At 45.0% G+C, this 27,571-nt stretch overlaps 1 protein-coding gene across 1 annotated transcript in view; it reads left to right on the forward strand.

Moving 5' to 3' along the window:
- Cachd1 (cache domain containing 1) overlaps positions 1-27,571 on the forward strand; it is a 223,825-nt gene that overhangs the window by 155,273 nt on the left and 40,981 nt on the right. Inside the window, exons 5-9 of the mRNA XM_028870244.2 lie at positions 10,233-10,359; positions 13,151-13,295; positions 13,960-14,176; positions 20,296-20,445; positions 25,094-25,327. Of these exons, the coding sequence (XP_028726077.1) occupies positions 10,233-10,359; positions 13,151-13,295; positions 13,960-14,176; positions 20,296-20,445; positions 25,094-25,327 (873 nt within the window). The remainder of the gene's footprint in view (positions 1-10,232; positions 10,360-13,150; positions 13,296-13,959; positions 14,177-20,295; positions 20,446-25,093; positions 25,328-27,571) is intronic.

Raw genomic sequence — 27,571 nt, forward strand, 5'->3', positions numbered from 1 at the left:
TTTGTTCTTTTGTAAGTTCAGTCTCCAGCTCACAGTGGTCCAACTTACTATTTTTTTTTACTTTTTGGTGGTACAGAAGGGCTAGCCGTTCTGGAGAAATCATACCTGGAACTTTACATTTCTATCTTTTCCTGGCCTGTGGATATGTAGCATGAGACATGATGCTGGGCAGTAGCAGGGATTGGCAGATGCTCGGGCAGCTGATGACCCCAAGAGCGCGTAGTCTATATGCCATAGAGTGAACTATATTGCCAGGGTCTTCACATTCCATCCAATTTCCACGAAGTCCATATCTATGATGTTTTCAACACTTTAGCATAAAACGGGCTTTATCTTGATTTTGCCCAACAATAAGTTAATAAAAGTGTTCTAAGTACATTCAAGATAGGCTCATCTTGATTGTAGACCATGAATGCATTTTTAGCTTCGGATATTTTCAGTTTGTGGGCTAACCCAATTGTAAGTCGAGCACCGGTATTTCCCTTCTGTTGACCATCATGATTTGCCTCTTTGCCCTTCTGGTTTCTAAAGGGAATTTGTGAACATTTTTTCCAAATCCATCACTTTACAGTTGAAAAAGCTGGAATCTCACAGGGGACAGCAATGAGGCACTTAGCCAAGCCACAGATCACATGTTCTAAGAGTGTTTACTTTTTAAAAAAGGGAGGGAGGAATTGGACTGTGGTAGGCTCTGGGAATGTGACAGACAAACTGATATTGGTTCCCACCCTGGTGTCACTCACAGCTCCTCAGATGGGCAATATTAAAGGAGCAGCTATAAAAATGTCACACAGAACATTATCAGGTTTTGCTGAGAGGCACAATGTTGGATATGAAGATGCTGGCTGAAGTCATCAGGGAATGGCCTCTGAGAAGTGGAAATTTAAAGCAAAATTGGAAGGATAAGGAAGAACTGACTGGATGGAGGAAAGCGTTATCCAGGACTAAGGATGACCTTGGAAGAGGTCATGGCACATTTGTGGGAGTCAGAGCATTAGCTCTGGTGTCCAGTGCTGCACACGGAAGGCAGGAGGAGCCTGAAGAGAAGGGAGGGTCAGGCTAGCCAGCGCCTTTCCGAGTTTGGATTTAACAGTAGATGCAAGACATTAGGAAACCTTTGAAAGTAGAGTGTGCTGTACATCTCAGAGAGATGCTTTTGGATACCCCCGGAGGGTAATTTTAAGGTCAGATAGTTTGCCAGACTTAAAAGATGGGGCCTAATCCTGTGGCTTCTCATTCTGGGTCCATTCTGGGTCATCCGAGTCTTCCTGTAAGAAATGAGTACCAGCATGAATTAGACAGAAATGCAATGGCTGGGCCCGTGTCCAAACAGCTTGCCTAGTCCTCGCCACGTTAGCATTGAAAGAAGGGTTAAGGCTCACCTCAGTAACCTGTGGTCAGTTCCCAGAAGGATTAAGATCTGTCCATCGTGTGGCTTCTCAGTCAGGTAAAAACTCCCTCTCTCATCTCAGCTGCTCCGGGTACTGTCTAAAGTCACCTTGAGCTGCTCCGGGTACTGTCTAAAGTCTGGCCGCTCCGGGTACTGTCTAATGTCGCCTTGAGCTGCTCCGGGTACTGTCTAAAGTCACCTTGAGCCGCTCCGGGTACTGTCTAAAGTCACCTTGAGCCGCTCCGGGTACTGTCTAATGTCGCCTTGAGCTGCTCCCGCTGCGATTGTTCGCCATGCTTCCTCCCCCACAGCTCGAGTCTGTACTGTCTTCCTGCTAAGCCAGCCTGTGGGTCAGCGGCAAACACCATGACGCTGGTTTCCAGTTAGTGCACGTCAGTTGTAACACTTCAACAGTTTATTTCTTCTTATTTCAATTATAAAATTATTTTTGGTATATCTCATCAGTTTATTTATATCCTCTAGTTACCAACTAATACGACTTTAGTATTTTAAGAAACACTTCACATGTATGTATTTATTCTGCCTCTAGAGAAATACCCAGTATGCTTTTTATCTGGTGACTACTAATTCTTACGTGTTTCCTTTAGCTTCCATCTACCTTTGTCTTAGTTTGTTTTGTTTTAAAGATTTAAAGTGTGTGTGTGTGTGTGTGTGTGTGTGTGTCTGTGTCTGTGTCTGTGTGTGTGTCTGTGTGTGTCTGTGTGTGTCTGTGACCGCAGGTGCCTTCAGAGTCCAGAGGTATCACATCCCCTGGAGCTGGCATCACAGGCAGTTTTAAGCCAGCCGATGTGCATTCTGGGAACCCGACTCAGGTCCTTTGGGGAACAGTGCATGCTCTTCACCACTGAGCCATCCCTCCAGCCCCGTTTTAATTTCTTTGATTTTTGTAATTGCCTCACACTGTAGTCCAGGCTATCCTCTAGCTCAGGTTCATCGTGTCTCTACCTCCCACAGGCCGGTGTCAATCTTGTAGTTCTTGACTTACACAAGTGCTGTAGTGTCCTGGAAAGAGCAAAGGCTTTAGACCCAAGTGTTTTCCAGATCAAGCACAGTAGCCTTAACCTTGGATCCTTGAGTAAGTTAGTGTTGCCTCTGTACCAAGGGAGTAAAAGTGCATGCTCACAGCTTGATGATGAAAACTGGCACACAGTGTGTGAAACGTCTACATGAAGTACCATAGCTTTTCACTGTTCTATTAGCAAAGTAGCTTAACTGAAGTATAATTGACATCCAATAACTCTCATGTTTAACATGTTCAACTTATACATTTGACATGACTAAGCACACCCCTCCCCATTATCCTATGAATAAGCTTTTAATACCCATTCACCTGTCAATTTTTGAGCTAGTTTTTGGTTTTTGTGTTTTGTTTGCTTATTTGTCTTGGGACTGTTTTTGTTTGTTGTAGATAAAGCTTTTTTCTCTTATTTTTGAGATTATAATAATTTCATCATTTCTCCCTTTCCTTTCCTCCCTCCAACCTTCCCATCTACTCCTCCTTGCTCTCTTTTAAATCCATGGCCTCTTTTTAAAAAAAAAAAAAAAAAAAAAAAAAAAATGCTGTTGTGAGTGTAGGGTGTGTGTGTGTGTGTGTGTGTGTGTGTGTGTGTGTGTGTTCCTAAATATAACCTGCTCTGTCTGAATATTACTCATATGTATGTTGTCAAGGCTGACCATTTGGTATTAGATAACACATCTGGGTGTCCGTCCTGAGGAAGACTATTTCTCGCACTCAGCATTCCCTAGTCGTCCATAGTCCTTTATGTAGGGCTGGGGCCATGCCGGCTGGGACCGTGCCGGCTGTCCTCTGTCCACTTTAGCATGTCTGTTGTTGTCCTCGTCCCGGCTTGTGTTTCGACAGTCGTGTTGGTGAGAGGCTTCATGTGTGTAGTTTCTGATGATACTGGGAGACACAATCTCACAGCAAACTCCCTAACCCTCAGGCTCTTATAATTTTTCTGCCTCTTCTTCCACAACGTTCCCTGAGCCATAGGTGTGTTTTCTAGATGCATCCATTAGGACTGTGCTCCACAACCCTGCATTTTGATTGGTTGTGCTTCTCTTTGAGTATAAGGGGAAAGGTTAGAAAGTAGTTCGGGTTGGTACTGGTTTAAGTGATAGTTGGAGGTTCTCCTCAAGATCTTCACCAGCCCTGATTAATTAACTAGGTTTCTAGTACCAGGCATGGTTTTTCTTTTGTTAAGTGGGTCTTAAGAACAATTACAGAGCTGTTGGTTACTGCCAAGGTAACCAACCCTTGGGGACGTGATGCCATGTCGTTGTGACTTATCAGTGTCTTAGCTGGGCAGGACTGTTGGTTGTTTCTCTCTTTTATAAGTTGCATTGCATCTTCTGGTGCCGTGAAAACTAGTCCTCAGGAGACATTCATTCCAGCTCACAGCCCTCTGAGCCCTGTTTCTGAAGTCCACGGTGTCTTCAGCAATAGGAACTTACCTTCCACCTCTGGAGTGTCTTAGTTAAGGTTACTATTGCTGTGATGAAACACCATGACCAAAGCAACTTGGAGAGGAAAGGGTTTATTTGGCTTACACTTCCTAATCATCACCTAAGGAAGTCAGGACAGGAACTCAAACAGGGCAGGAACCTGGAGGCAGGAGCTGATGCAGAGGCCATGGATGGGGTGCTGCTTACTGGCTTGCTCAGTCTGTTTTTCTTATAAAACCCAGGACCACCAGCCCAGGGATGGCACCACTCACAATGGGCTTGGCCCTCCCCCATCAATCACTCATTAAGAAAATTCCTTCCAGCCAGATCTTATGGATGCATTTTCTCAATTGAGGTTCCCTCCTTTCAGATAACTAGTTTGTGTCAAGTTGACATAAAACTAACCAGCTCAGGGGGTAGCCAAAGGCAACAGCAATAGGCTTTATATTTGGGGAGTTTCTTGGACAACCTTGCCGAAAACTCAAAAGAGGGCTTCTCATGCCTGGTGTTGGTTTTTCTTGGGGGTAGGGGGTCCTCTGGCTCTTGGAGGGAATATTTTCAGCCCAGATGAGAAAATTTCATTTAAACTCTATATGTATATTTACCCAGAGAACTACGTATATTTTGGGTTGTTTATTTATTTATTTTTGAGATAAATAGTTAATAGTATGAGGTGGTTTTATTTGCAAACTTTCTCGACAAAGCAGTCATGCATGAAGGATAGAGAGGCTGCCTTTGTAAAGCATATTTAAAATGGTCAGTGCTTCCATACTGATTTAGTCAGACTATTTCATTTATTTTGGCTTTAGAATTAGTAGAAAGAGAGCCTTTAGAATTTATACAACAGAAGTGTAGATCACATCAACCTGTGTGCTGCAGGTAGTTCTCAGAGAACATGTGCCTGAATGTGGATGGAATGGGGAGCCAGCCCTCCAGGATCTTAGATCTAGGAATATAAGTCTACAATTTACCTTAACAATAGTCATGCTGATTGTAAGGTGTCAAAAGATAACTCCCTTTCTCCAACCCTAGGACTTCAGAGCACACTGTATCTTCAAGCTTGGGTGCCAACTTCTGTGAAGAATATTGATTTATTGCTGCCTTCAGTGTGTGTGTGTGTGTGTGTGTGTGTGTGTGTGTGTGTGTGTGTCTGTGTGTGTGTGTCTGTGTGTATGTGTGTGTGTCTGTGTCTGTGTGTGTGTCTATGTGTGTGTATCTGCCTGCCTGTCTGTCTGTGTCTGTGTCTATATCTATGTCTCTGTATGTGTGTGTGTGTGTGTGTGTGTGTGTGTGTGTGTGTGTGTTAGGTGTGCAGAGTGATACAGACAGATGCAAACATGCCTGTTAATGGTTTGAAGCCAAATACCATGCATCCTGGGCCAGTAGTTTGGGCCCAGCTTTTTCCTGGATGTTTTCCAACACCCTTGAGGAAAGAGAAAGAAGTAGGTAGGGTCGTGTATTGAGTTAGACACCACCTCAAGTGGCCAGAGCATGTAACTGATACTGGAATGGTGGGGAGCCCCTCTGGGTTGCCATCCCAGTTAATAAGGCTCTCTTCACCTCTGCATCTAGGCCACAGAGGGGCCTGCTTAGCTATACATGCTCCATGTTGATGGATTACTTCTAGGTCCTGGGGGTCTCATTACCTTCATATTCATCTTCCTCTGCTAGTACCAGATAATGGATGAAATTTAATCATATGCCAAAGGACTCCCGAGAAGGAGAATTTGAGAACCCTTGCCTGTTACACTCAGTGCAAGAATGATTGTGAGGATCCAGAATGATCTTTTGTGGTGAGACTAAATGTATCACGCACTGTATGACTTCTGATTTATTTTTAAAACATTCCCGGTCCCATTGGCTCCCTTTTAATAGCTTCCTAGAGCCTGTTTATTGTTACAGATGTTACTTTTAAATGAGGTCATCGAGCTTTCCTTTACTTCCAAAGGCAGTGTTTGCCTTTTTATTGCAGGGGTTGGCAGGGCTTGCCTGGCGAACAGTGCAAATGTGAGATCAAGGTTAAGGCTTCAGACCCCAGGAGGCGAGGAGAGAAGAGGCCTCTCTGTGTCTGCACACACTCACATCAGCCAGACACCACCAGAGAGCATGCTCACTCCATCCAGGGGAATGACCTTAACAAGGGCAAACTGCCTGGCAAGAGGCAGGAGACAGACATCATGATCTCACATTGGCTGGAGTCACGTGCCCTTCTTGTTCAAAGTAAAACCTCAGGCATGTCACAGAAACTCTCTGAGCCTATTTCCTTATGTGCCTTAGAGATAATAACTTTTATTGCTTGGATTGCGGGGCTGGGGCAGGGGGCGGGGGCAGGGGGGGGCTGCCTCATGGCTCCTTCGCAAATAAGTGGAGGTGGGGGGGAATGAAAAGCTGGTAATTGCTAAAAAATATACACGTTTGGAAATGCACCGAATCCTGCGTGTCGTATGTTTTGCATGGCTTTGGGGGAGAACCACTGACAAAATATGGCTCGCCAGGGAATTTTGTAAATATGCTCTGATTGGCTCACAGCCGCGCTTGATCAGGGACATGCCTGTGGCGGCCTTCTTGCTGTACTAACAGAAGGAGTTTTGTCAGATGGTATGATCTGAAAAGCCAGAGTTTCTCCTGTGTGTCCTTCAACAGAAGTTTCACACTGCTATTCCCAACCAGAAAACTGTGCTGGGACTGGGAGGTGGACCTTCAAACCCTGGGGGAATGGGCATGTGTGGGAATTTGAACACTCTCCTGCGTGTCTGTGGCTTCCTGCCATTCTGGTTTAATTCCAGTACCTGAAACCTTCTGCGTGCTAAGGTTGACTTGCTGAGGTTGGAATGAAATGGCAGAAATTCATCAGCACAGAATTCCTGTTGGGCAACCCCTGCTCCGTGTTGCTAGACTGGAACCTTATTTACCTTTACATAAAAATGGTCCTAGGGATCCCTGGGCATATATTCCTAGAAGGAGGCTAGCTGACCAGCAGCACCTTGTGGCTTTTTCAAGGTGCAATCACATCAAAAGTGAATCTCAGTGTAAAATGAGCCGTTTACTGACCGACGTCGTGATCTTTCTCTGTGTTTTGAGTGTTTCCAGTGACAGGTGGGAACAGCTCTGATGCCAGACTGTCTCTCTACATGCCAGGAAGAAAGATGAAACTGACATTTTAACACTGATTGTGTATTTTAATTACTGTCTTGTTTGTTAACTCGGTCCTGGGAGAGCATATTGCCCGTGGCAGGAGGATGTATGCAAAGTAGATAAAACTTTAAACATGATAAATCTCACTCAGAAAGAGACTGGAGCCAACTAGATTTTACTCTGGGATCTACTTTGTTCATGGCAACCAGAGATGATATGTACATATATACTCTACACTATGCGCAAATGATATGTGCTTGTATATTATTATATGCACAGATAATATGTGCTTATGTACTCTACCCTATACACAGATGATATGTGCTTATGTACTCTGCCCTATGCACAGATGATATGTGCTTATATACTCTACCCTATGCACAGATGATATGTGCTTATGTACTCTACCCTATGCACAGATGATATGTGCTTATATACTCTACCCTATGCACAGATGATATGTGCTTATATATTACCATATGCACAGATGATATGTGTTTATGTACTCTACCCTATACACAGATGATATGTGCTATATATTACCATATGCATAGATGATATGTGCTTATGTACTCTACTACCGTATACATAACAGATGATATATATGCTATGTATTACTTACCGATATATGATATGATATAGATAGGTAATATGTGCTTATGTACTCTACCCTATACACAGATGATATGCCCTTTTACACTCTACCCTATGCACAGCTGATATGTGCTTATACACCATTCCTATGATACATTGGAGAGCTGACCTTGACCTCTGGCTTCCTGTCTGGCTAGGTCAACATTTGCAAGATGATACTACTACTCTATTCTCATGTCCCCATCCTTCCACACAGATTGCAATTTGGGATGCCATTTTAAGCAAGCCCAAATGCAAAAATCCATTGTGGTGTATACAGGACAGCTTGCATTACACATGGTAGGTAGGAGGTACTCTCATCCAGTGCTTGTGGCCAACCCCATCTCATAACCTGGTAGATCTTCCCTGTCCTTCATAGCACCCCTAAACCTCATCTAAGCTGCTCATCAGATATTGTGCTAATGAATCAGCAAAGGGGTCAGTGTGTATTTCTGATCTCCCGCAACGAGTTTGTCCCAGGCAAAGCACAGGTTGGTTCTTTGGATCTCTTGCCTTCCATTCTGCCAAGCAATTCCATTCTCATGACAGGCCAAGAACCAAGGGAGAAGGGTTGATCCAAGTCTAGTGGACATCAGGACCATAGATACAACAGTGACCTAGAGGCAAGAGCACTTGAGAGCTGAAGCAAGAGCTTCCTGTGTCAGATGGGAATTTAGTCCAGCCAGCATACTGAAGCATCCTGTCAGGCCAGCCACAGGGCTGAGTGCTGAAGAGACAGAGCTGACCAGCAATTTGCCTTCTTCATGAAGTTCTCAAAGAAGGGAAGCCTTCATGTGGTTGCCTAGTTATGCCTTTGGATTGCCCGGGTACTATTGCCCCCAATTGTCCTGCCAGTCTTCACATCTCCATTTCAGAACCTTAGTAGCCCTTGATGTTAGGAATGGCAAGCATCATATTAGCTCACCCTTTTATGTTTGATACTGAATTGTTGACTGAAGAATATGAGAGTCAGAAGAGCTGTGTTGGAGACACCTTTCCACCTGCCAGATGTGGGTTTACATATACTCAGGAAATACTCACTAGATGCTGTGTATTTATGGCTCCAGGCTCTGAAGGGCCACATTGCTGCTTGTATGCACTTGAAATGGTATCTGGAGGGAGAAGTGTATGAGCTGTGCCTACACAGATAGGTACAAGCGTGGTAAATAAAAACAAAACTTGCTGGACTTAGGAAAGCACCGGGAACCATCTTTAAGCTCTCATTTCCTCATTTGCAACATGGAAATTAGACCACAGGTTGAATTTGATCATGCACATGTTAAATGCAACACCCTGGGAACTCCGCTACTAAAGAGGTGACATTGACCATTGCTGTCAGAGTCACAGCTCAGCTAGAAAAACAAATCCTTACCTGGGCCACGTGGTCGTTCAGAGCTGTGTGTATACAGAGCTGTGTGTATGCTGGGTAGATCACAGCCCAGGCATTCCAGTTCTCTGCCGTTTCCCACACCCCTCCTTCCACAGCGCTGCTTCGAGCTCTGTTTCTGTGTCTCTTTCTGCTGGCATGTTGGTGACTACAGGAAGATGGGCTTTTGCTCCTCTTGATGGAGGCCGCAGTGCATGCAGCAGGGATCTGAGCATGGTCAGATGTGCAGTAAAGTCCTGAGTTGTTACAGAAGTGAGTAAAAAAGGCATAATGGCTCCAAGCAGGGAGCGGATTCTGACTGTGGAAGAGTAAAACCACTTTCGGAAGCTCCGCGTGGTGACACTGGCAACCCCAGCATTCAGGAGCTCAGGCAGAAGGAAGGATTGTGAGTTCGAGGACAGCCTGAACTACATGGTGAATTGGATGGCAGCCTAGATTACACAGCAAGATCTTGCCAATAATAATAATCATAGTAATGGGAACAACATAGAATGCTTTGAGAGCTAGAGGATAGGTCAGTGAGAAACGCACTTGGCTGTAAAGGCATGAGGCCTGGAGGAGAATCCCCAGAGCTCACAGAGACCCAAGCACAGTAGCTGCATCTATAATCTTGGTGATAAGAGGGAGAGGTGAAGCTCTCAGGCCAGCTAGCCTGGCATGCGCAGTGGCAAACACCAAAAAGGGGACCTTGTTTCAAAACAAGGCAGAAGGCAAGGACCAACACCCAAGGTTGACTTCTGACTTCTACCCAGGAGCTCTGGCGTGTGTACACAATACATCACATACATGCACATGCACGCATGCAGGCACCCCCACAGATTGCTTTGTTGTTGTTGTTGTTTTGTTTTTTTTTTTTTTTTTTTCTTGAGACAGGGTTTCTCTGTAGCCCTGGCTGCCGAGGAGCTCACTCTATAGACCAGGCTGGCCTAGTCACAGGATTTTTTGGTTTTTGGTTTTTTTATTTTGGGTTTGTTTTTTTTGTGTTTTTTTTTTTTTTTAAGACAGGGTTTCTCTGTGTAGCTTTGAAGCCTATCCTGGAACTCACTTCACAGGATGTTTTTTAAAGGGCAAGAAGAAAACGTTTTGTAGAAAATTTACAACCTTCTATCTGGTGGGATTTCTTCATACTACAAGCAGTTTATGCAAAACAGATGCCTGAAGAGCCGTGCATGCACACACCTGTGGGCTCTGTGGTTATATTTCATTCTCTTCCTCTTCCAGTTCTTGCAGACAACCTGAAATCCAACCCTGGAATCAAGTGGCAGTATTTCAGCTCGGAGGAAGGAATTTTCACTGTCTTCCCAGCACACAAGTTCCGGTGTAAGGGCAGCTATGAGCATCGCAGTCGGTATGCTGACGTCCTGCGGAGGTCACTTGTTGCTGACGGCCATCTGCATGGCGGGGTGGGCTGTGACTCTGGGGAGAGAATTTGCCCAGTCTGGGCCGGACCCCAGACTTCAACCCCAGCAGTGAGTTCCACACTCGGTTCTGCCCCAAGCCGTTCAGAAACCTTTCCTTGCTGGAAAATGTCTACATTTGGTACAGATGGGCACCCCCGCGCTAGGGCAGAGTGAGGATGCAAAGCCCAGAGCTTTCCCACAGCTCTCTATCACACCAAGCAGGGCTGTGGGAAGGAAAGACAGTGACTTGCTGCATTTACTCTTCTGTGCCGTGAACACCTTTGTTGAAATAGACATGGTGGCACTTTCTCCACAGCTCGACCATAGAGCGTCAAGATGTAATTGCCCTAAAGTTTGTGGCTGATTTTCCTTTCTGGGACAATGGGTTTGGTTTGACACTTTTGAAGTTTACATGCACACTGCAGCCACCGCAAGCTCTAAGGTTACTCACAGAGCTTTGGATTAAAGGTCACCATTATCCGGCCTTTCTCACACCAAAATGACTTGGTTGTACCATGTAGCCAGAGGGAAAGGCCTGGTAAGATCATTTGTAAAACAAGGCTCATCAGTTTACAGAAGGCCCTAGGCAAAGATGGACTCCTTTGAGCCCCAACAGGTTCCCTTGGCAGTGCCAGGTGTGGGTGCCTGGAGGTAGTGGGAGATGCCTATTCTCCATGGCCTTCTCCAAACAATCACCAAAGTATCCCTTCATCCTTCCTTTAGATTGTATCCAGGATTTTTCCCAAAGTGGGGGAAGGAGAGGAAGGAAGGAGAGAAAATTGTTATTATTTGTATGGTTTTTCTTCCATTCTTTCCCTAGATATTCTGGTACAGTTATATGCCGTGAAGACTGGACCAGAAATCATGGCTTTGGTGTCTAGTTCATTGGTTCTCAACATCCCTAATGCTGGGACCCTTTACTATAGCTCCTCATTTGTGGTGATCTCAGCTATAAAATTTATTCTTGTTGCTACTTCATAACTGTAATTTTGCTACTGTAGTGAATCATAACGTGGATATCGGTGGTTTCCAATGGTCTTAGGCAACCTCCATGAAAGGGTCAGTCAACACCCCCACACATACCCAAAGGGTCGCGAGACCCATAGGTTGAGAACCACCGGACTAGTTGGGGGACGCAAAGACTGACTTTTGCTCCTGAGGTAACCAATTAAATGGCCCGCTGCCTCAGCTCGTGGGAGGGAGGGCAGGGTCTCATCACTATTCAGCCTTCATCTGCAAGTTCCAGCTCGAGCCTGCCTAGAATGAAGCTGACTCTTTGGCTGCGTGACCATGTTTCCCCGCCTCATAGATAGATTGCCAGTCCTGCCTCTTGACTTGTCTTAACTGGTTGCCTTTGCAAACTCTCTACAACCCGTCGAAGACTCCAGTGGGTTTCAGAGCACAGCACATGAGAAAGGAACCAATCAAGCTCTGAGGTTGACTCCCAGTTTATCCATGGAACGTACAAGGCTATTTATACGTCCCCCTGAAGCCACTTTAGATAAAGCTGCTGGGCTTTTCATTGGGTGAATCAGTTAGGACAAAGGCAGTACATCATTTTAAGAAAAATCCTCTCCCCTAGTTAAAAGAACACGCACGCACGCACGCACGCACGCACGCATGGAACATCCAACCTGGTGTCAGTGTAGGGCTGGTCAGGAGGTCCTACTGTTCTGTTCCTGGTTCTTCCCGAGGCCACCTACCCTGGTCTCTTTTATCTCATCTCCCTGCTGGCTCAGTGGTACTGACTGGGGAACTGCTAAGGCAGTCTCAATACAAGACTTTTGACTTGCCAACAGCTAGTGTAAACTTGGCCAGATTTTAAGGTTTTTTTTTTTTTTTTTTTTGTACTTGGTCTACATTTCTTGTGCCCAGGCTTTTGTGACTCACAGGCAGCTCACATTTCACAGAAAATTCTAGTTTTAAAGGTGTCAATAATGGACAGGATTCTCTTGAGGCCGATATGCTTTCTGAAACCACCCCTAATTTGTTCCAGGTTTAAAATGAATAGCGAGCTCATTAACCCTCTTCTTACCACCCCTCCTGGTCCACGCAGCGGCAGCGGAGGCTGCTTTGATCAGAGGCATTTATTTCCCCTCCATGGCTTCTGCATTCCCCTCTTTCTTCAGGTCGACCAACAAGCACCTGGCAGAAAGCATGGCTGTTGCAGGTTTAGACAAATTTTGATGACATGATTTGAGATGCTCGGCTCAGGAGCGTTTTGGTGGCTGGTCTGTATGAGTTGCTGAGACATAGAGAGGAAAGGAAGGCTCCCTGAACCAGGGGTGTATGTATGTGAAGAGAAAGGCCAACCTGCCATCTAGAACTGCCCAGCATATGCCCAGGTCACAGGCTAGCTTACTGCTAGCAAAACATCGTCTGTATGTCTGCAAGACAGAAGCCAACTCTAGCAAGTGGGCCTTGTTCTCCCTTTGGACCAAGTCTCTAGAGCCTGAGGGGCCAGCAGTTCACTCCCCAAAGCAGAATGAGTGAGTGGAAAGCCTGGACCCTGTAGAAGTGAGCTGGGACTTTCAAGTGTGTGGAAGAAGTCAGCCTCTCAGAAGGTGTGCTCACGTCTTTAAAGTCAGAATTTCAGGGTCCTGTTCTTTTCAATGCCCCTCCCCCTTCCATTCTGAACTCACTTCCACCTGCGCCCCCCCTAGAAGAACCCATACACCCTGGGGAGCCCACACATCTGTAGTGTTCACAGCTGTGTTAACACCCTTTTCCTTTCTCTAGGCCCATATATGTCTCTACTGTCCGGCCGCAGTCCAAGCACATAGTCGTGATCCTAGACCATGGGGCCTCAGTCACTGACACCCAGCTCCAGATTGCCAAGGATGCTGCTCAGGTCATTCTCCGTGCCATTGATGAACATGATAAGGTGATTATTATCCCAGTGTCCCTTTGGGGCATGAAAGCTGTCTTGAATATTTCCAACACTTATTTTTGTTTTATTATATTCAGTCAGAGGCATCATAGTGACATCTCTGTCACCAGTGGACCAGATGGCACCAGTGTGTCCATACCATTGTCGTGTAGCCCGAGTGTTGTGACTTTTCCATCACCAAAGACCTTTTCTTACTAACCTCATCGCTGAAAATGCACAGGACCACACTACTCCCTACGCTGCTCTCCAGTATGAAAACCAAGATGGGCAGCTTTTGCCATCATTTTTTCTGCATGAATTTAGGGAGTTTTTTTGTTGTTTTAAGTATTATATGCAAACACTGTACTGCTACTTCTTTTTGGCTCAAAGGCCGGATTCTTGGGTTCTCTCTTTCCAAATTCTTTTCAAATTTGACAGGTTGATGACTTCAGGCATTTATTTTTAAACTCAGAACCTGTTTTACAGGCCTCTCCCGAATGAGGCTTTCCTGCTACCTGAACATCCGAGCCTGGGCACTGTGGCTGAGGCAGGAGAACTATGTGAACCCAAGAGTTTGCGGTCAACATTAATAACATGAGGAAGACTTTGCCTCAAACAAACAAAATAAAACTTTAAATAGTAGAGGAAAAAGTCATCAGGTGTTTTTTCTGTCCTCCAGATTTCTGTGTTGACTGTGGCAGATGCCGTCAGGACCTGCTCGCTGGACCAGTGCTATAAGACATACCTATCCCCGGCCACCAGTGAGACAAAAAGGAAAATGTCCACCTTTGTTAGCAGTGTGAAGCCTTCGGACAGCCCTACCCAGCATGCAGTGGGGTTTCACAGAGCATTCCAGTTGATTCGAAGCACCAGCAATAACACTCGGTTCCAATCAAGTAAGTGCACTTATGAGAGATGGCCACAGTAATGGGTTGCATAGTTCAAAACTAGAGGGGAAACTTTCCAGTTGATTTCAGATAAAATTATCATGTGCTATCTTCATGGCCATCTAATGAGTGTTCTCATCTTTTCCATCTTACCATGGTTAGTCTGGGGGACTTCTAGACTCCCAGAGCCTCCTCTTCCTGCCCCTTTATTAAGAACACATCCTCACTTATTTCCCAAGGGAATAGCCACATCCTCTTTAATGTTAATTGTTGGCTTTGCCTCCCAGTGGGCTTGGGGCAGTTCCGTGCTGGTGTACATGTGCTCCGGAGGGGGCAACAAGGATTCTTGCCTTGATCCCTCTTTTCTAACCAGCTGTCATTTAGATGAGCACACACTTCCCATGTACAAAGGCACTCTAATTTAATTTCCATGTGTTAGAGAAAAATCTGGAATAAGGATGCATGCTAAAGGAAGGACAAGAGTGGTTGAAATAGGACTCTGCTTTGAAACTTCTCAAAGGATTCTTTTATTTCTCCTTTTACACTTAAAAATCTGTAGCCATTTTTCTTTATTTAAAAAATTTAATGCATCCTGTTTTGGGTTGGGTTTTGCTTGCTTGCTTTTCTTTCTTCCTTCCTTTCTTTTCTTTCTTTCTTTCTTTCTTTCTTTCTTTCTTTCTTTCTTTCTTTCTTTCTTTCTTTCTTAATATAGGGTCTTACTATATAGCCCAGCCTGGCCTCCAACTTTCCATCCTCCTGCCTCTGCCTCTGGAGTGCTAGTATTACCCAATTTAATATATACTATTAAATTTAAAGAATATATTTTAAGCCTTGGGCAAGTGGTCCTGGATTGTTTTTTCAAAAAGCACGTGGAGCAAGGCAGACAGTAAGCCATGTTCCTTTATGTGTTTAGTCCCTGCCTCCAGGTTCCTGCTGTAAGATAAAATCAAGTTGCCCATGTTTCCCACAGCCACAGAACACCAACTAGTAAAGCTAGCCAGCTAGCTGGTCACAGTCCCTCACTAAAAGGTTTCTCTCTCTTTCACTCTTGAGTTATTGACCTGTCATGGGGGTTTCTATCCAGTTTTGATTGCTCTCAAATAAAACTGATAAGCTCGCACTGGCAAACCCAGATGCCTGCAGCATGGAGGCAGCTAGAGAGATGCTCCTGAGCATTCCTTGGAGATGTGGGAATGGTAGAGGAGCTTGCCTCACCAGGGCAGGTGGCACTAGCATGGTCGTAGCCTCTGATTCAAGAGAAGGCAGAGATCTGGGTTTCCTCTGTGAATTTCAAGCATTCTTGTTTTTCTTATTTTAAAACCTTATTAACCCTCTTCTCACAGAGCTCTCTGTACTACTCCTTGGGAGGAATCCTGGTTTCATAGGAGGCTTTCTCCTGTGTTTGTTTGTTGTTTGTTTGTTTGTTTGTATTGTGGTTTCTTATGCTGGCAAACAAAAGCATGAAGAGAAGACTGACCATCAAAAAGCTGAGCAGCTTTTTCTAGCAGAGGTCTGAAAACGCTCCGAGAAGATTTTTTTTCTTTTAGTTCGAATAAGATGTTTCCAAAGGTTAGCTTGCAGTCCCCCACTCTATTGGCAGTTCAGGAGAAAAAGAACCCAACTTGGTTTGTTAGGGAAGGCTTCAGCAACGTCCACTGTCCACATTGTGATGCCAGGTTTTGTGGTAGTCCAAACAACATGGCCTAGAGGTTGAGTTATTTGTGTCTTGGATTTCAACTCGTAACCTTTTCTGACCTTGGAAAGGTGGGAAGACCAATTGAGCTGCCCATAATTGGTCTAGTCTGTGATGTGGGTATGACAATGTGACCCAGGATTGCTTCATAATTGTTCAGCAACTTTAGCTGTCATTATTCTGTCCCCTCCCCTGCGAGCCCTCCAACCCCAACTCATTTACAGCAGTGAGACTTACCCTATAGGATTACCGCAAGGATTACCTGGTGACAAGAGGGAAGCCTCTACCCACATCAGGACCGGATAAACAGAAGCCAGACTTGACCAGGTTTTGTAGCTTTGCATTCATTTATCTTGTACTAATCAGAATCTAAAACTTTCATCCACGGTGCGGTCCTTTTTCACTGCCTCGGTAGATCCATAAGGAATACCATTAACCTTTTAGGTTGTTTCTTATGTGTTTGTTTGTGTGTGGTGTTTGGGAATCATCTCATAGCAAGAGGAGGGTGACTTCAAGGGTAGATCTGATTGTATGTGCAGGGCTCAAATTTGAATTGTTTTTTTCCTCTGATGTTATTTCCAAGACATGCTAGTTACATACTTAAAGAGAGAGTCCCAGAGTCCCCAAATCCCTAAAATTAGCCACCTCTAACCTTACCAGTGTTATACATCCCCACCAGTGGGTGGCTCAGAGAATACAGTAAACAAAGAGTCAAATCAGAACAAACCTATTAAAACTGTCGCGTGAGCACCCCAGACTGGGACTCAGCTCACTTCCTTGTTCAGCCAGCATCAGAGAAGCTTCCTCTTGAAGGAGATGGAAGCAAATACAGAGACCACAACTGGACAATGTGCAGAGAGTGAGAGACCTTGGAACACTCAGTCCTAAATGGGGTGTCCTCATCGTCCCTAACCAAGACACTATCTCCAATTGACATCTAATTGTAAAAGAAAAAATGATTTTCTCTACTGGGTGTATTAAACACACTTAAGGGTGGGCGCCATGACCAGCAGTAGATGGCTAACACAAAGTTAATGGTATTTTTATAGACTTTTTGTCTCATGTTCAAATGTTTGGGAGTTTTTTGTCTTACTGATCTTTTGTTTGTATATTATGGTTTCAGATTTTGTGTTTTATGGGGCGTGTGTGTGTGTGTGTGTGTGTGTGTGTTGTGTGTTTCTTGTGCTTTTTCTTTTTTTTCTTTTCTTTTTTTTTTTTTTTTTATTTGAGGGGGTGGTTTGCTGTGGGATGTCTTTCTGTATGTTGTGAATATACGCTGTTCCCACTGGTTAGTAAATAAAGCTGTTTTGGCCTATGGCAAGAAACTTACAGCCAGGTGGGAAATCCAAGTAGAGATATAGAGAGAAGGGCAGAGTCAGGGGAGACACCAAACGCTGTCCAAGGAGCAACATGTAATGCAGGTAAAGCCACAGAACACGTGGTGATACATAGATTAATAGAAATGGATTAATTTAAGATGAAAGAGATAGCTAGCAAGAAGCCTGCCATAGGCCACACGATTGGTAATTGATATAAGCCTCTGAGTGATTATTTTATAAGCAACTGTGGCACCTCAGGCCAAGTAGGACACAGGAAAACTTCCAGCTATAGTCATTTTCTTTTTTTGTTGTTATTGTTTTGATTTTCAAAACAGGGTTTCTCTGTGTAACCCTAGCTGTCCTGAAACTTGCTCTGTAGACTAAGCGGACCTTGAACTCCCAGAGATCCACCTGCTTCTGCCTCCCAAGTGCTAGGATTAAAGGCTTTGGACACCACCACCTAGCTGTGCTTTTTCTTTTTTTTATCCTGGTTTATTTGTTTTTTGTTTGCCTGTTTGTTTTCTAAAGCAAAAGAGAAAGAAAAGGTATGGAATTGGGTGGGTAGGGAGGAATTGGGAAAAGAGAAACCAGATCAAAATAAATTATATGAAAAAAATGTTTCATATATATGTATGTATGTATGTTACCTACCAATGGAAAAACAACTTCAGTTTTACTTGGTTGAGGACTAGGTGATAATATAATAGGGTTTGGGCAGACCTAGTAAGAATTTTGCAAAATAATTTTTGTGGGATGAAAACAGACTGTGCCCAGGTAGTAAAGGAAGCTAAGGGCTTGGGCCTTGTACCTTTCCAGTCATGGCCCCTGCTCTACAACCGCCCCCAAGGACATTCACAGAGGCAGTGGACAAAATTCAAATCAAAAGGGTTCTGTTTAGGGGCCAGTCCAGGTACATCCCAGAATTTATCACCAATAGGACCTTTGCCAAGAAGAGATGGTTTCCCTCATACTGTGTGAGCTTGTGATACAACTGTATCCCCGCCAGTAAGAAGAGGAACTATTTCATGCTGTGGTTTGTTTGACATTTAGTTTTAGTGTGAAGCTTAAGTAAGATATTTCAAACTCTAGTAAAGTAATATACAGGAATATAGTAACAACTGAGAAAATATTGACATCTAGTATTAATGTGGGAATTTTCCTAAAACTTAAGGATTTTAATTTTTACATCAGCCTTCACCTCCTGATCTCCAATGACATTTACATTTGCAGTCAGGAAAGTCCAAGCATCCTATTTGGCTTTGCTAGTAGTAAAGAGGATGTATTTGTTATTAGTCCAACTTTACTAAATTCAGTTTGGTTATCTGTAGCACTGATCCTACATAAGTTATTACTCTGTGCGTAGCAATAAACACTTCAAAACCTAAAGTGGAACTTTACAAACTTCAAGAATTGTATATCTCTGTGAGGATAACTTTAATGGCAACTGTATTTATTACATATTGCTTTGTAACACAACCATAACACCATCACCTTTGATGATGTTAAATCCCACCTTCCCTCAGAAGGTAGCTTCCCAAGGGCACCCATGTCATGAGATAGATCATAAAGCAACTAGGCTGCCTGCCATGGTTACTCTAAAGTAGCCCCAGTGAAATGATAGCAGCAGGACCCAGAGGAACTGTCACGTGTATACAAGTATTTCTGTACACAGGGATAAGATTCCCTACGGTGTGTCCAAAAGCCGTCTATTGACCCAAAGGCCTTTGTGTTAGAAAGCAATCTAGAGACCCAGCTCTCTTTCATCCCTCCCTTGCTACCCATAGAGGTAGGCAGTCCACTATCCCCATCCCCCCGTCTCCCTCTGTGTGTCTGTGTGTGAATGCACCTCCGCAGCACTCCGGGAAAACACAGCAGCATGCAGCCGATCTGCAGCCACTCTGCGGCAAAACTGCACCGTGCGGCAACAGAGCGGGAACCTGGCAGCAGCCCATGCCAGAGGTGGATGTCAGGATGTCTCCTCAGTCACTCCTTTACCTTATTTTTTGGTGACGAAGTCTCTCAGTGAACTTAGGGCTTGTCCTCCTGCCCAGAATGGCTTAACCAATAAGCTCCCAAGATGCACCTGTGTTTGCCTGCCAGCCCTGGGATTGTAGTTATATACCACCACCCCTGGCTTTGAAGTGTTACCTTGGAAGTACACTTTACCCATTGAGCTGTCTCCCCAGGCCCGCCACTCTTTCTCTTGAGTCAGTCCACTTTGGGGAAGGACTTCTCATTCAGTTACAATTATTTCTCACTCACTCCTTGGCCTGATTTGGAGGGTGGTTTGAATTAAAATCACAAGTCAACCCCAGACCGATCAAGGAGTGCACACCCATGCGTGTTGAGGCTTCTTTCTCACATACCGCCCGCCCTCTTGGGCCATCACCCTCTTGTTTACCTACCCATTCATTCAGTTGACCAGTCGTCATTCCTCCCAGCAGCTTTGTGAAGTTGGTACGGGTTTCTGTCCCGTTTTCTGGACATTTCTCCAACTGTACATAGGAAGAGATGACTACCTTTGCCTACATGACCCAGACACACTAAGCAGTTTATAGTAGCAGTTTAGAGCACATGGTGCTTCTGCATCCATAATTTGGCTTTGCTACACTGATAAGCTTTCCAAATCAAACTGTATTTGTCGGTACTTGGGGTTTGGCAAATCATTTTTCATGTTTGCAAAGCCCTAAAAGAACCTCCACTTTAAAGCCATGTCTGTTCCCCCCCTCCCCCAAAGTGTGGCACCTGTTAATGGCCCTGTATGACTGGGGAAGGGATAAGCTGTATTCTGAATCCTCATTTCAGAAGCTGGGGAGATTTCCTTTTAGGCTGGCTTAAATGAACACAGCGTGGGTGCCTGAAGGAAATCACTGTCTTTCATCTGGTAAATGTGTCAGGAGCGTCTTACGCTGGATAAGTGAGGCCTTGCTGTCCAGAGAGCCCAGGATGGAAGGGAAAAGGAATTAGCAAGATGAAAGCCAGCACATCCATCGCATGGGAAAGGCTCAGGACACAAGGGGCTAGCCAGGTCCTTTGGGTGGGGAAGTCTGGGAAAACTACAGAGCTCCCTCTAACCAGAATCTGAATGTAACCTCGGTTTGTGTGTTTTTGTTTAGATACAGACATGGTCATTATTTACCTGTCAGCGGGCATCACATCAAAGGACTCCTCCGAAGAAGATAAAAAGGCAACTCTCCGCGTCATCAATGAAGAAAATGGCTTTCTGAACAACTCCGTAATGATTCTTACCTATGCCCTCATGAATGGTAGGCAGTGCTTCCAGATTTTCCTTTCAGATGAAAGTTCCTTCTAACCGTAGCTGCTTAAGGAAGAGAAATAGAGGCCTGTGCCCTGCTTTGATGATCTATCAGGCAAGGCCCCAGCAGCTCTTCGTACCCAGTGCTGGGCTGCGTGACCTTGCCTAGCCAAACGCTGGTTCCTGACTCTCCTCTACTTCTGTGGTCTGGCAGTTTTGCATCCCTCTCCTTTTTCCGGTTCTCCTCTATATCCTAAGTCATCAGAGGTTTGCATACTGCAGGGAGGTTGATACTCACAGATCCCATGAGTTGCAGGAAGCCATAGCGCTGTCCTAGAGGCTTGCCTTCTCAAGCATACTGATAGCCTAATTCTCCACAGAACCATACCTGAGCCTGAACCAGCTTCCTCGGCTGTCCAGTGCAGGTCTCAAGGACCTGCTTTGCAGGCCTGTCAAGAGGGTTGGCCTTTCTAGACATCGAACACTTGGAGCAGCCTTGGGGTATTGCCAGTTTTCATTGAAATACTAGTTTCGCTGCTACATGTTGGTAGATGGGTTTAGAAAATTGGAATATTTGAAGGACGACTCCACACTCACCTTTCTGCTACCTACCTGTCCTCCAGCATGTGGACAGCCCTGGTTTATGCCTCTGTGGTGTGGTGCTACCACACCTATTTGTACGTGGCTTTTCTCTCCGTGGCTCTCCCCCTCAGGGCCTCAGCCTGGGTACTCGGATGCTGTCTTCCCTTGTGACTGAGAGACAAGGGGATGCAGCCAGTCCCATTTAAGAGCTCTGTACACTCGACCCCACCCCACACCCCATGCTGATTTAGGGACAATGGTTATTATCAGTTTGATGTTCTAAGGGTTATGTGGAGAATGCCCCCAAAATGCAAATTCTAGATATTGTTCTTAGGAGGGACCCAGGAATCTGTTCTTCTGGAGTTAGACTGGGCCTATGCCTTATGGACCACCCTGAGGAGGAACAGGCTCACCACAGGCTGCCACAGTTGCAGCCCCTGTTCGCCAGCATGGGCTCATGGCAGGATTCTTCCTCTCTTTAGACCTCAAGTTTTTGTTTTCCCAGGCAACAGCTCATTATGTAGCCCAAACTATGTAGCTCAGGCTAGCCTCAAACATGAGGCCCTGCTTCAGCCTCCTGCATGGTGAGGTGGCAGGTGTGTGCCAGCTCAAGACCTCTCTTTTATCTATGAGGTGAGAATAATCAACTCGACTGCATAGTATAAAAAGTAAAAGGATGAGCAGGGTGGTGGTGGCGGCGGCGGTGGCGCATGCCTTCAATTCCAGCACTCGGGAGGCAGAGCCAGGCGGATCTCTGTGAGTTCAAGGTCAGTCTGGTCTACAGAGTGAGGTCCAGGATAGGCACCGAAACTACACAGAGAAACCCTGTCTTGAAAAAAAAAAAAAAAGAAGAGAGAGAGAGAGAGAGAAAGAAAGAGAGAAAGAGAGAGAGAGAGAGAGGAGAGGAGAGGAGAGGAGAGGAGAGGAGAGGAAGAGGAAAGGAAAGGAGAGGAAAGGAGAAGGAAGGAAGGAAGGAAGGAAGGAAGGAAGGAAGGAAGGAAGGAAGGAAGGAAGGAAGGAAGGAAGGAAAGGAAGGAAGGAAGGAAACTTAACAGCATGGTATATGTTGAAAGTTAACATAGAGTGCTGGAGAGATGGCTCACAGGTCAAGAGTGATTGCTGCTCTTACAAAGGACCTGAGTTCTGATCCCAGCACCCATATTAGCGACTCACAGCCACCTGCAACTCTAGGTCCAAAGGATCTGACACCCTCTTCTGGTTTCCGTGGCCGCCTCACACACGGACCTACAAACACACACATAAATAAATAAATTAAGTCAGAGATTTTAAGTTACCATGGAGCTTGGTGCCTAGCGGATCCTGGGGACGGAGTGGGCAGTGATGGTGTTTCCTGTCACTCAGCCTAGCTGACAGTGAAGGGCATCTCTGCTGTCTGGGGTCAGTCTCGTTCAGTTCTCCCAACAGGGAGGACAGGTGATTTAAATGCAGGAGAGGAGGGAGGAGGGAGGAGGCAGACCCACGGGAAGTAACTGGATAAAAGTCCCCAGTTATCACCTGTCTAGGCACCAATCCTTCAATTGGAGTCTTGGGTACATTTGCCATACCCCTGACAAATACACACTATAAAACCTCTGGTTAACTCCATTCACCCATCCTTAGCTCTTCAGTTTCTCTCTTTTGTCTTACTAGATACATCTTGTCACTACTAGTTCTTTGACTGCTGTTCGCTGGAGCAGACACTCTCCCTCACTAGATCCTCCAAGAGCTCAGATAGGGAAGCAGGGCCAACGTGAGCCTTTGAAAGAACTGTGTGTGTGTGTGTGTGTGTGTGTGTGTGTGTGTGTGTGTGTGTCCATCCGTCTGCCTGTCTGCCTGTCTGTCTGTCTGTGTAACCACTTTCCCAGACGTGGTCTTCCCATGACTTTTGATTGCAGATGGGTGAAAGTTTGAAAGAGCTGGATTTTCTGAGGAATTTGGATGAGGTATATCACTATGGCTGGGGTGAATGGAAAAATACAAAACAGAAAGCTCACAAGTTTAGTCATCCAGCTTGCAGTGAAAGCTGGGAACACTGAAGACAATTTATAAGTTGCAGTATAGAAATTTCTGGAAGGTTGTTGACTTTTCATGGCCATTGCTCTCCATGAAATAGCTAGACAACTTACCTGGGGTTGATGGTGGTGAGCAAGCCCAAAGTTTGGAGAGGAGGCTTAATGAGGAGTAGAGAGAGTGGTTCAAACTGGAACATTCTGACGTCTCTGTCAGTTTCTCACACCATCTCTCAGTTCACTTCATAAAACTTGACTCCTGGAGTCTTTAATTTGTGAGCATACAGCAGAGAGGACTCTGGGAAATGTGGTATCTAGCATGCCCATCTTGGTGGGTTTACAACCCAGTGTATTTACTAATCTGAGTGTCAACAACCCAACCCTGTCCCACGCTGTCCTGCCATGCCTAGCAAATATCCAGGGTTGCCACTTGTTGACACTTTGAGAGCAGAGCAACACTGGACAAACAGGAAATACATCTATTGCCTGAGTTGTCTCCTCTCATCCTTCTACCTCTCTGAGCCTCTCTTGAGATGAGGTCAAGAGTCAGTCATGTCTTTTACATTAAAACAGATCCCCTCAGCCCTCACCCCAATCTCAGCTCTATGCCAAGCAAAGGGAACAGTCACCTGGTTCTCAAGTGATTTGCCACAGGAATTTATTTCTTTCCTTTCGCCTTGAAGGAGTGCAGTGGAATTCAAGTTTATCTAGGTATAATGTCTTTAAAAAGAAATCAACCAGTCATGGTGGCACGTGTTTTTAATCCTAGCACTCAAGAGGCAGAGGCAGAGACATCTCTGAGTTCAAGTCTACAAAGCAAACTTTAGGCCAGCCAGAGTTATATAGTAAGACCCTGTCTCAAAAAAAAGGAAGGAAGGAAGATGATCCCTTAGCTCTTGCTGCTACCAAACTAGAATTGAACTTCTGATGTTAGAAACACGCTCACTCCATGGGTGAAAAGATCGCGGCGTATATGGTAGGTGACCCGAGAAAGCTTCAGGTTCTTCTAACAATGGAATAGCTCAGAGTTTGCTGTTCAAACCTTCAAGAGTAGCAGACAGAATCTTCTGGAAGGGCAGTGGTGGAGACTCGCCACCAGCTGAAAGCACTTGAACTTGTTTACAGTGGTGCCCATGTGAGATCAGTTACTAATCCTTTTGACTGTATGCCAACAATAGCAAACTAAAAAAAAAAAAAGAAAAAAATTGGTTTATTAAATTTATTTTGGTACTATGGAATACAGATGTTGTAGAACAATACATCCCACTATGCCTAAATCTTCTTACAAAGTTTTCAATACCCCGTAAATATAAAAAAAATACACATTAAATAAATCAAATTTAGTATTATCCTAACAATATCAAGCATAAAGACATTTGTAATTAAAATGAGCTTGAAGAAGAGGGCTTAGAAGCATTGCTAAATGCAGACCATAATTCTTTCATTGAGTTTCTTGGGTTTTTTAGCAAGTGGTTTTACAGGGCAAAGAAGGAATGGAATGGTCAAGTCCTTAAGACTCTCCAAAGGTCACCCACTGCTGTAAATTAAATGCAGACTCGTTGACTGTGACTTTTGCTTTCAGACAGTAAGTGCAGCCGAGAATTGAAATCTTATAACTAAATGTTTCGGACGAGCACATCCTTCGCTTCCCATGTGTTTTCCATCCCTGCCTTTTGAAGAATCCCTTTGTGCGTCTGACTGGAGAAATTCCATGCCTCGGCCTTGGGTTTCCAGTGGGAACCGGTATCATCCTGGGTCCATATTATTCCTCCAAATATGGGCCCCCTTGGACATGCAAGACTTCATCGATTTGTTTTTGGGTTTTGTTTCTTCGGGACATGGTCTCGCTGTGCAGCTCTGGCTGTCCTGGAACCCACTATGTGGATGCCGCTTGCCTTGATCACCCCAGCACACCCTGCTCCCCACCCCCACCCCCATCCTGCAATGCTGGGATCAAAGGCCTGCACCACCACAACCTGTGCCAGACCTCGCCTGTATCCACGGTGGATCTAAACGGCCAACTGTTGCCTAGAAATAACCAAGCTTTCCTCTTGTTTTTGCTTATAGATGGGGTGACTGGTTTGAAGGAGTTGGCGTTCCTCAGGGATCTGGCCGAACAGAACTCTGGGAAATATGGAATCCCGGACCGGACAGCCTTGCCTGTGATAAAGGGCAGCATGATGGTGCTGAACCAGCTGAGCAACTTGGAGACCACAGTTGGCAGGTTCTACACTAACCTTCCCAACCGGATGATTGACGAGGCTGTCTTCAGCCTCCCCTTCTCTGACGAGATGGGGGATGGTAAGTGCGGAGAGAATGTCCTCCTGTGGGAGAGGAAAGGAAGGAGCAAACAGGAAGGTGTACCCTTCCTGCTCCAACCCCACAGAAACATGCCTGCCCCCTAACCTACCACATGGCTCTAACACATAACATCTTTTTAAAAACAAAGGTGAACACACTCTTTGCCTTTCTTTCATCTTGGCTCCTGTCAGGTGTTTCCTCCTTGCTCCAGCCTAAAAGGATGTAAAGGGTAGTTCCCGATGCATCTTCCTGAGGACGCTCCATTAGGAAGTGACACTGAAAGGGTAGCATTGTGTCACAGTGCGTAGGGAAACACAACGATTTGGCGGTGGGTGGGCTCTTAGGTCCCACACTTCCTAAGTCCTTGTCCTCGGTAGTGTATTCCGTCTTGTTAATTCTGTTTGGTCATCTTCGAAAAGGGATAATAAATCAGGGAAATTTTAGGATTAATTCACACACATACATGAATATATACAGATTAAGATGGATACCTACATATATCCATATACCCAGACATATACCAGTGGCTGGCATGCTACCCAGTTATGAGTACTGCTTATCTGAAGTTCTCTGTTGTTTGACTTTCTGAGTCACTTGTAGCTGGCTCGATCATAGAGCTCATTTTTTAACACACTATTTTACCTTTACTGTTATCACCACCATCCTGATGCCACAAGTACCAGACCATAATGTTGAGTAATGGCTTTAACTGTCACATGGTTCAGTCACCTGACCTAGAAAATGGGAATCCTTTCTGTCAAGGTAATTGTGAAGAAGAATTGCAGTAATATATATATATATAAAATATCTATAAAATGCCTGGCCAATAGTAGGTTGGTTCTCAGGAAAAATGGAATCTTTTCAATCTTCTTTTTTAATGCTTTTTTTACATTTTTAAAATTGTATGTATATGACTGATTTGCTTCCATACATGTCTAAAGCATGTGCATTCTGGAACTAGAGTGATGATCAATTGTGACTTGACATGTGGGTGCTCAGAATTAAACCCCAGTCCTCTGCAAGAACAACATGTACTCTTCAGTATCGAGTCATTTCTCCAGCTCTAATGTTTTCTTTTCTTTTTTCTGAGACAGGGTTTCTCTGTGTAGACCTGCCTGTCCTAGAACTCACTCTGTAGACCAGACTGGCCTCAAACTCGGAGATCCTCCTGCCTCTGCCTCCCGAGTGCTGGGATTAAAGGCAGGCACCACTACACTCAGCTTAATATTCATTTTCTTACTGAGCCTCCCTCCCTTATTCTCAGTGAAGAAGGTTAAAAGAAGCAGCTAGTTAGTAAGCAGACGGATGACATCACAAACGAGGTCTGGTTTTCCTGTTGACTGGGAACTCTCGCAGATGCAGCTGTAGCTAGGCAAGGGAAACTGGCCTAAAAGGGAGCAAGGTTGCAGAGATGGGTTCTGGAGATGGGGAAATGCGCTTTTTTCATTTCTTGTGCTATATGCATACATGTTTGTGTATGTGCGTATGTGTAGGGTGTGCTCACTTATGAGTGCTGTGTGTCTACACAGAAACCAGAAGTGCGTGTCGGGAATCTCCCTCAGTTGCTCTCCACCTTTTTTCCCCCCCTCAGTTTCTCCCTGGAGTTAACTGACATGTCTAGACTGGCTGGCCAGCAAGCCCCCAGGACCTGCATGCCCAGCACTAAGATTTCAGACACATGTCGTGGCACTGAGCTTCCTCACATGGGTGCTGAGGACCCAGATGCAGGTCCTCACACTCATGTGTCAAGCGCTTTACTGGCTGGGCCATCTCTCCAGCCCAGCATATTTTTTTTTTTTATAAAACAGAAACGTAAAAGCTGTAGTTTTTTATCCCTTTTTGTTTTGAGTGGGTCCACAAATCTGCATAGTCTAGGACAGTGGTTCTCAGCCTTCCTGACGCTGCGACCCTTGAATACAGTTCCTCATGTTGTGGTGATGACCGCCCCCTCCATAAAATTATTTCATTGCTACTTCATAATGGTAATTTTGCTAGTGGTAAGAATCACAATGTGAATATCTGTGTTTTCCCATGGTCTTAGGCGATCCCTGGAAAAGGGTCACTGGAATGATTAATGTTCATTTAAATATATAATCTTTATAATTTATTTTTATTTTATGTGCATTGGTGCTTTGCCTGCATGTATGTCTTTGTGAGGGCGTCAGATCTTCATTCAACCCCCAAGGGGGTCGCAACCCACAGATTGAGAATCACTTGTCTAGGAACTCCTGCCTCCAGATTAGG

Source organism: Peromyscus leucopus, chromosome 2, assembly GCF_004664715.2.
Source record: "Peromyscus leucopus breed LL Stock chromosome 2, UCI_PerLeu_2.1, whole genome shotgun sequence".
Classification (NCBI taxonomy): domain Eukaryota; kingdom Metazoa; phylum Chordata; class Mammalia; order Rodentia; family Cricetidae; genus Peromyscus; species Peromyscus leucopus.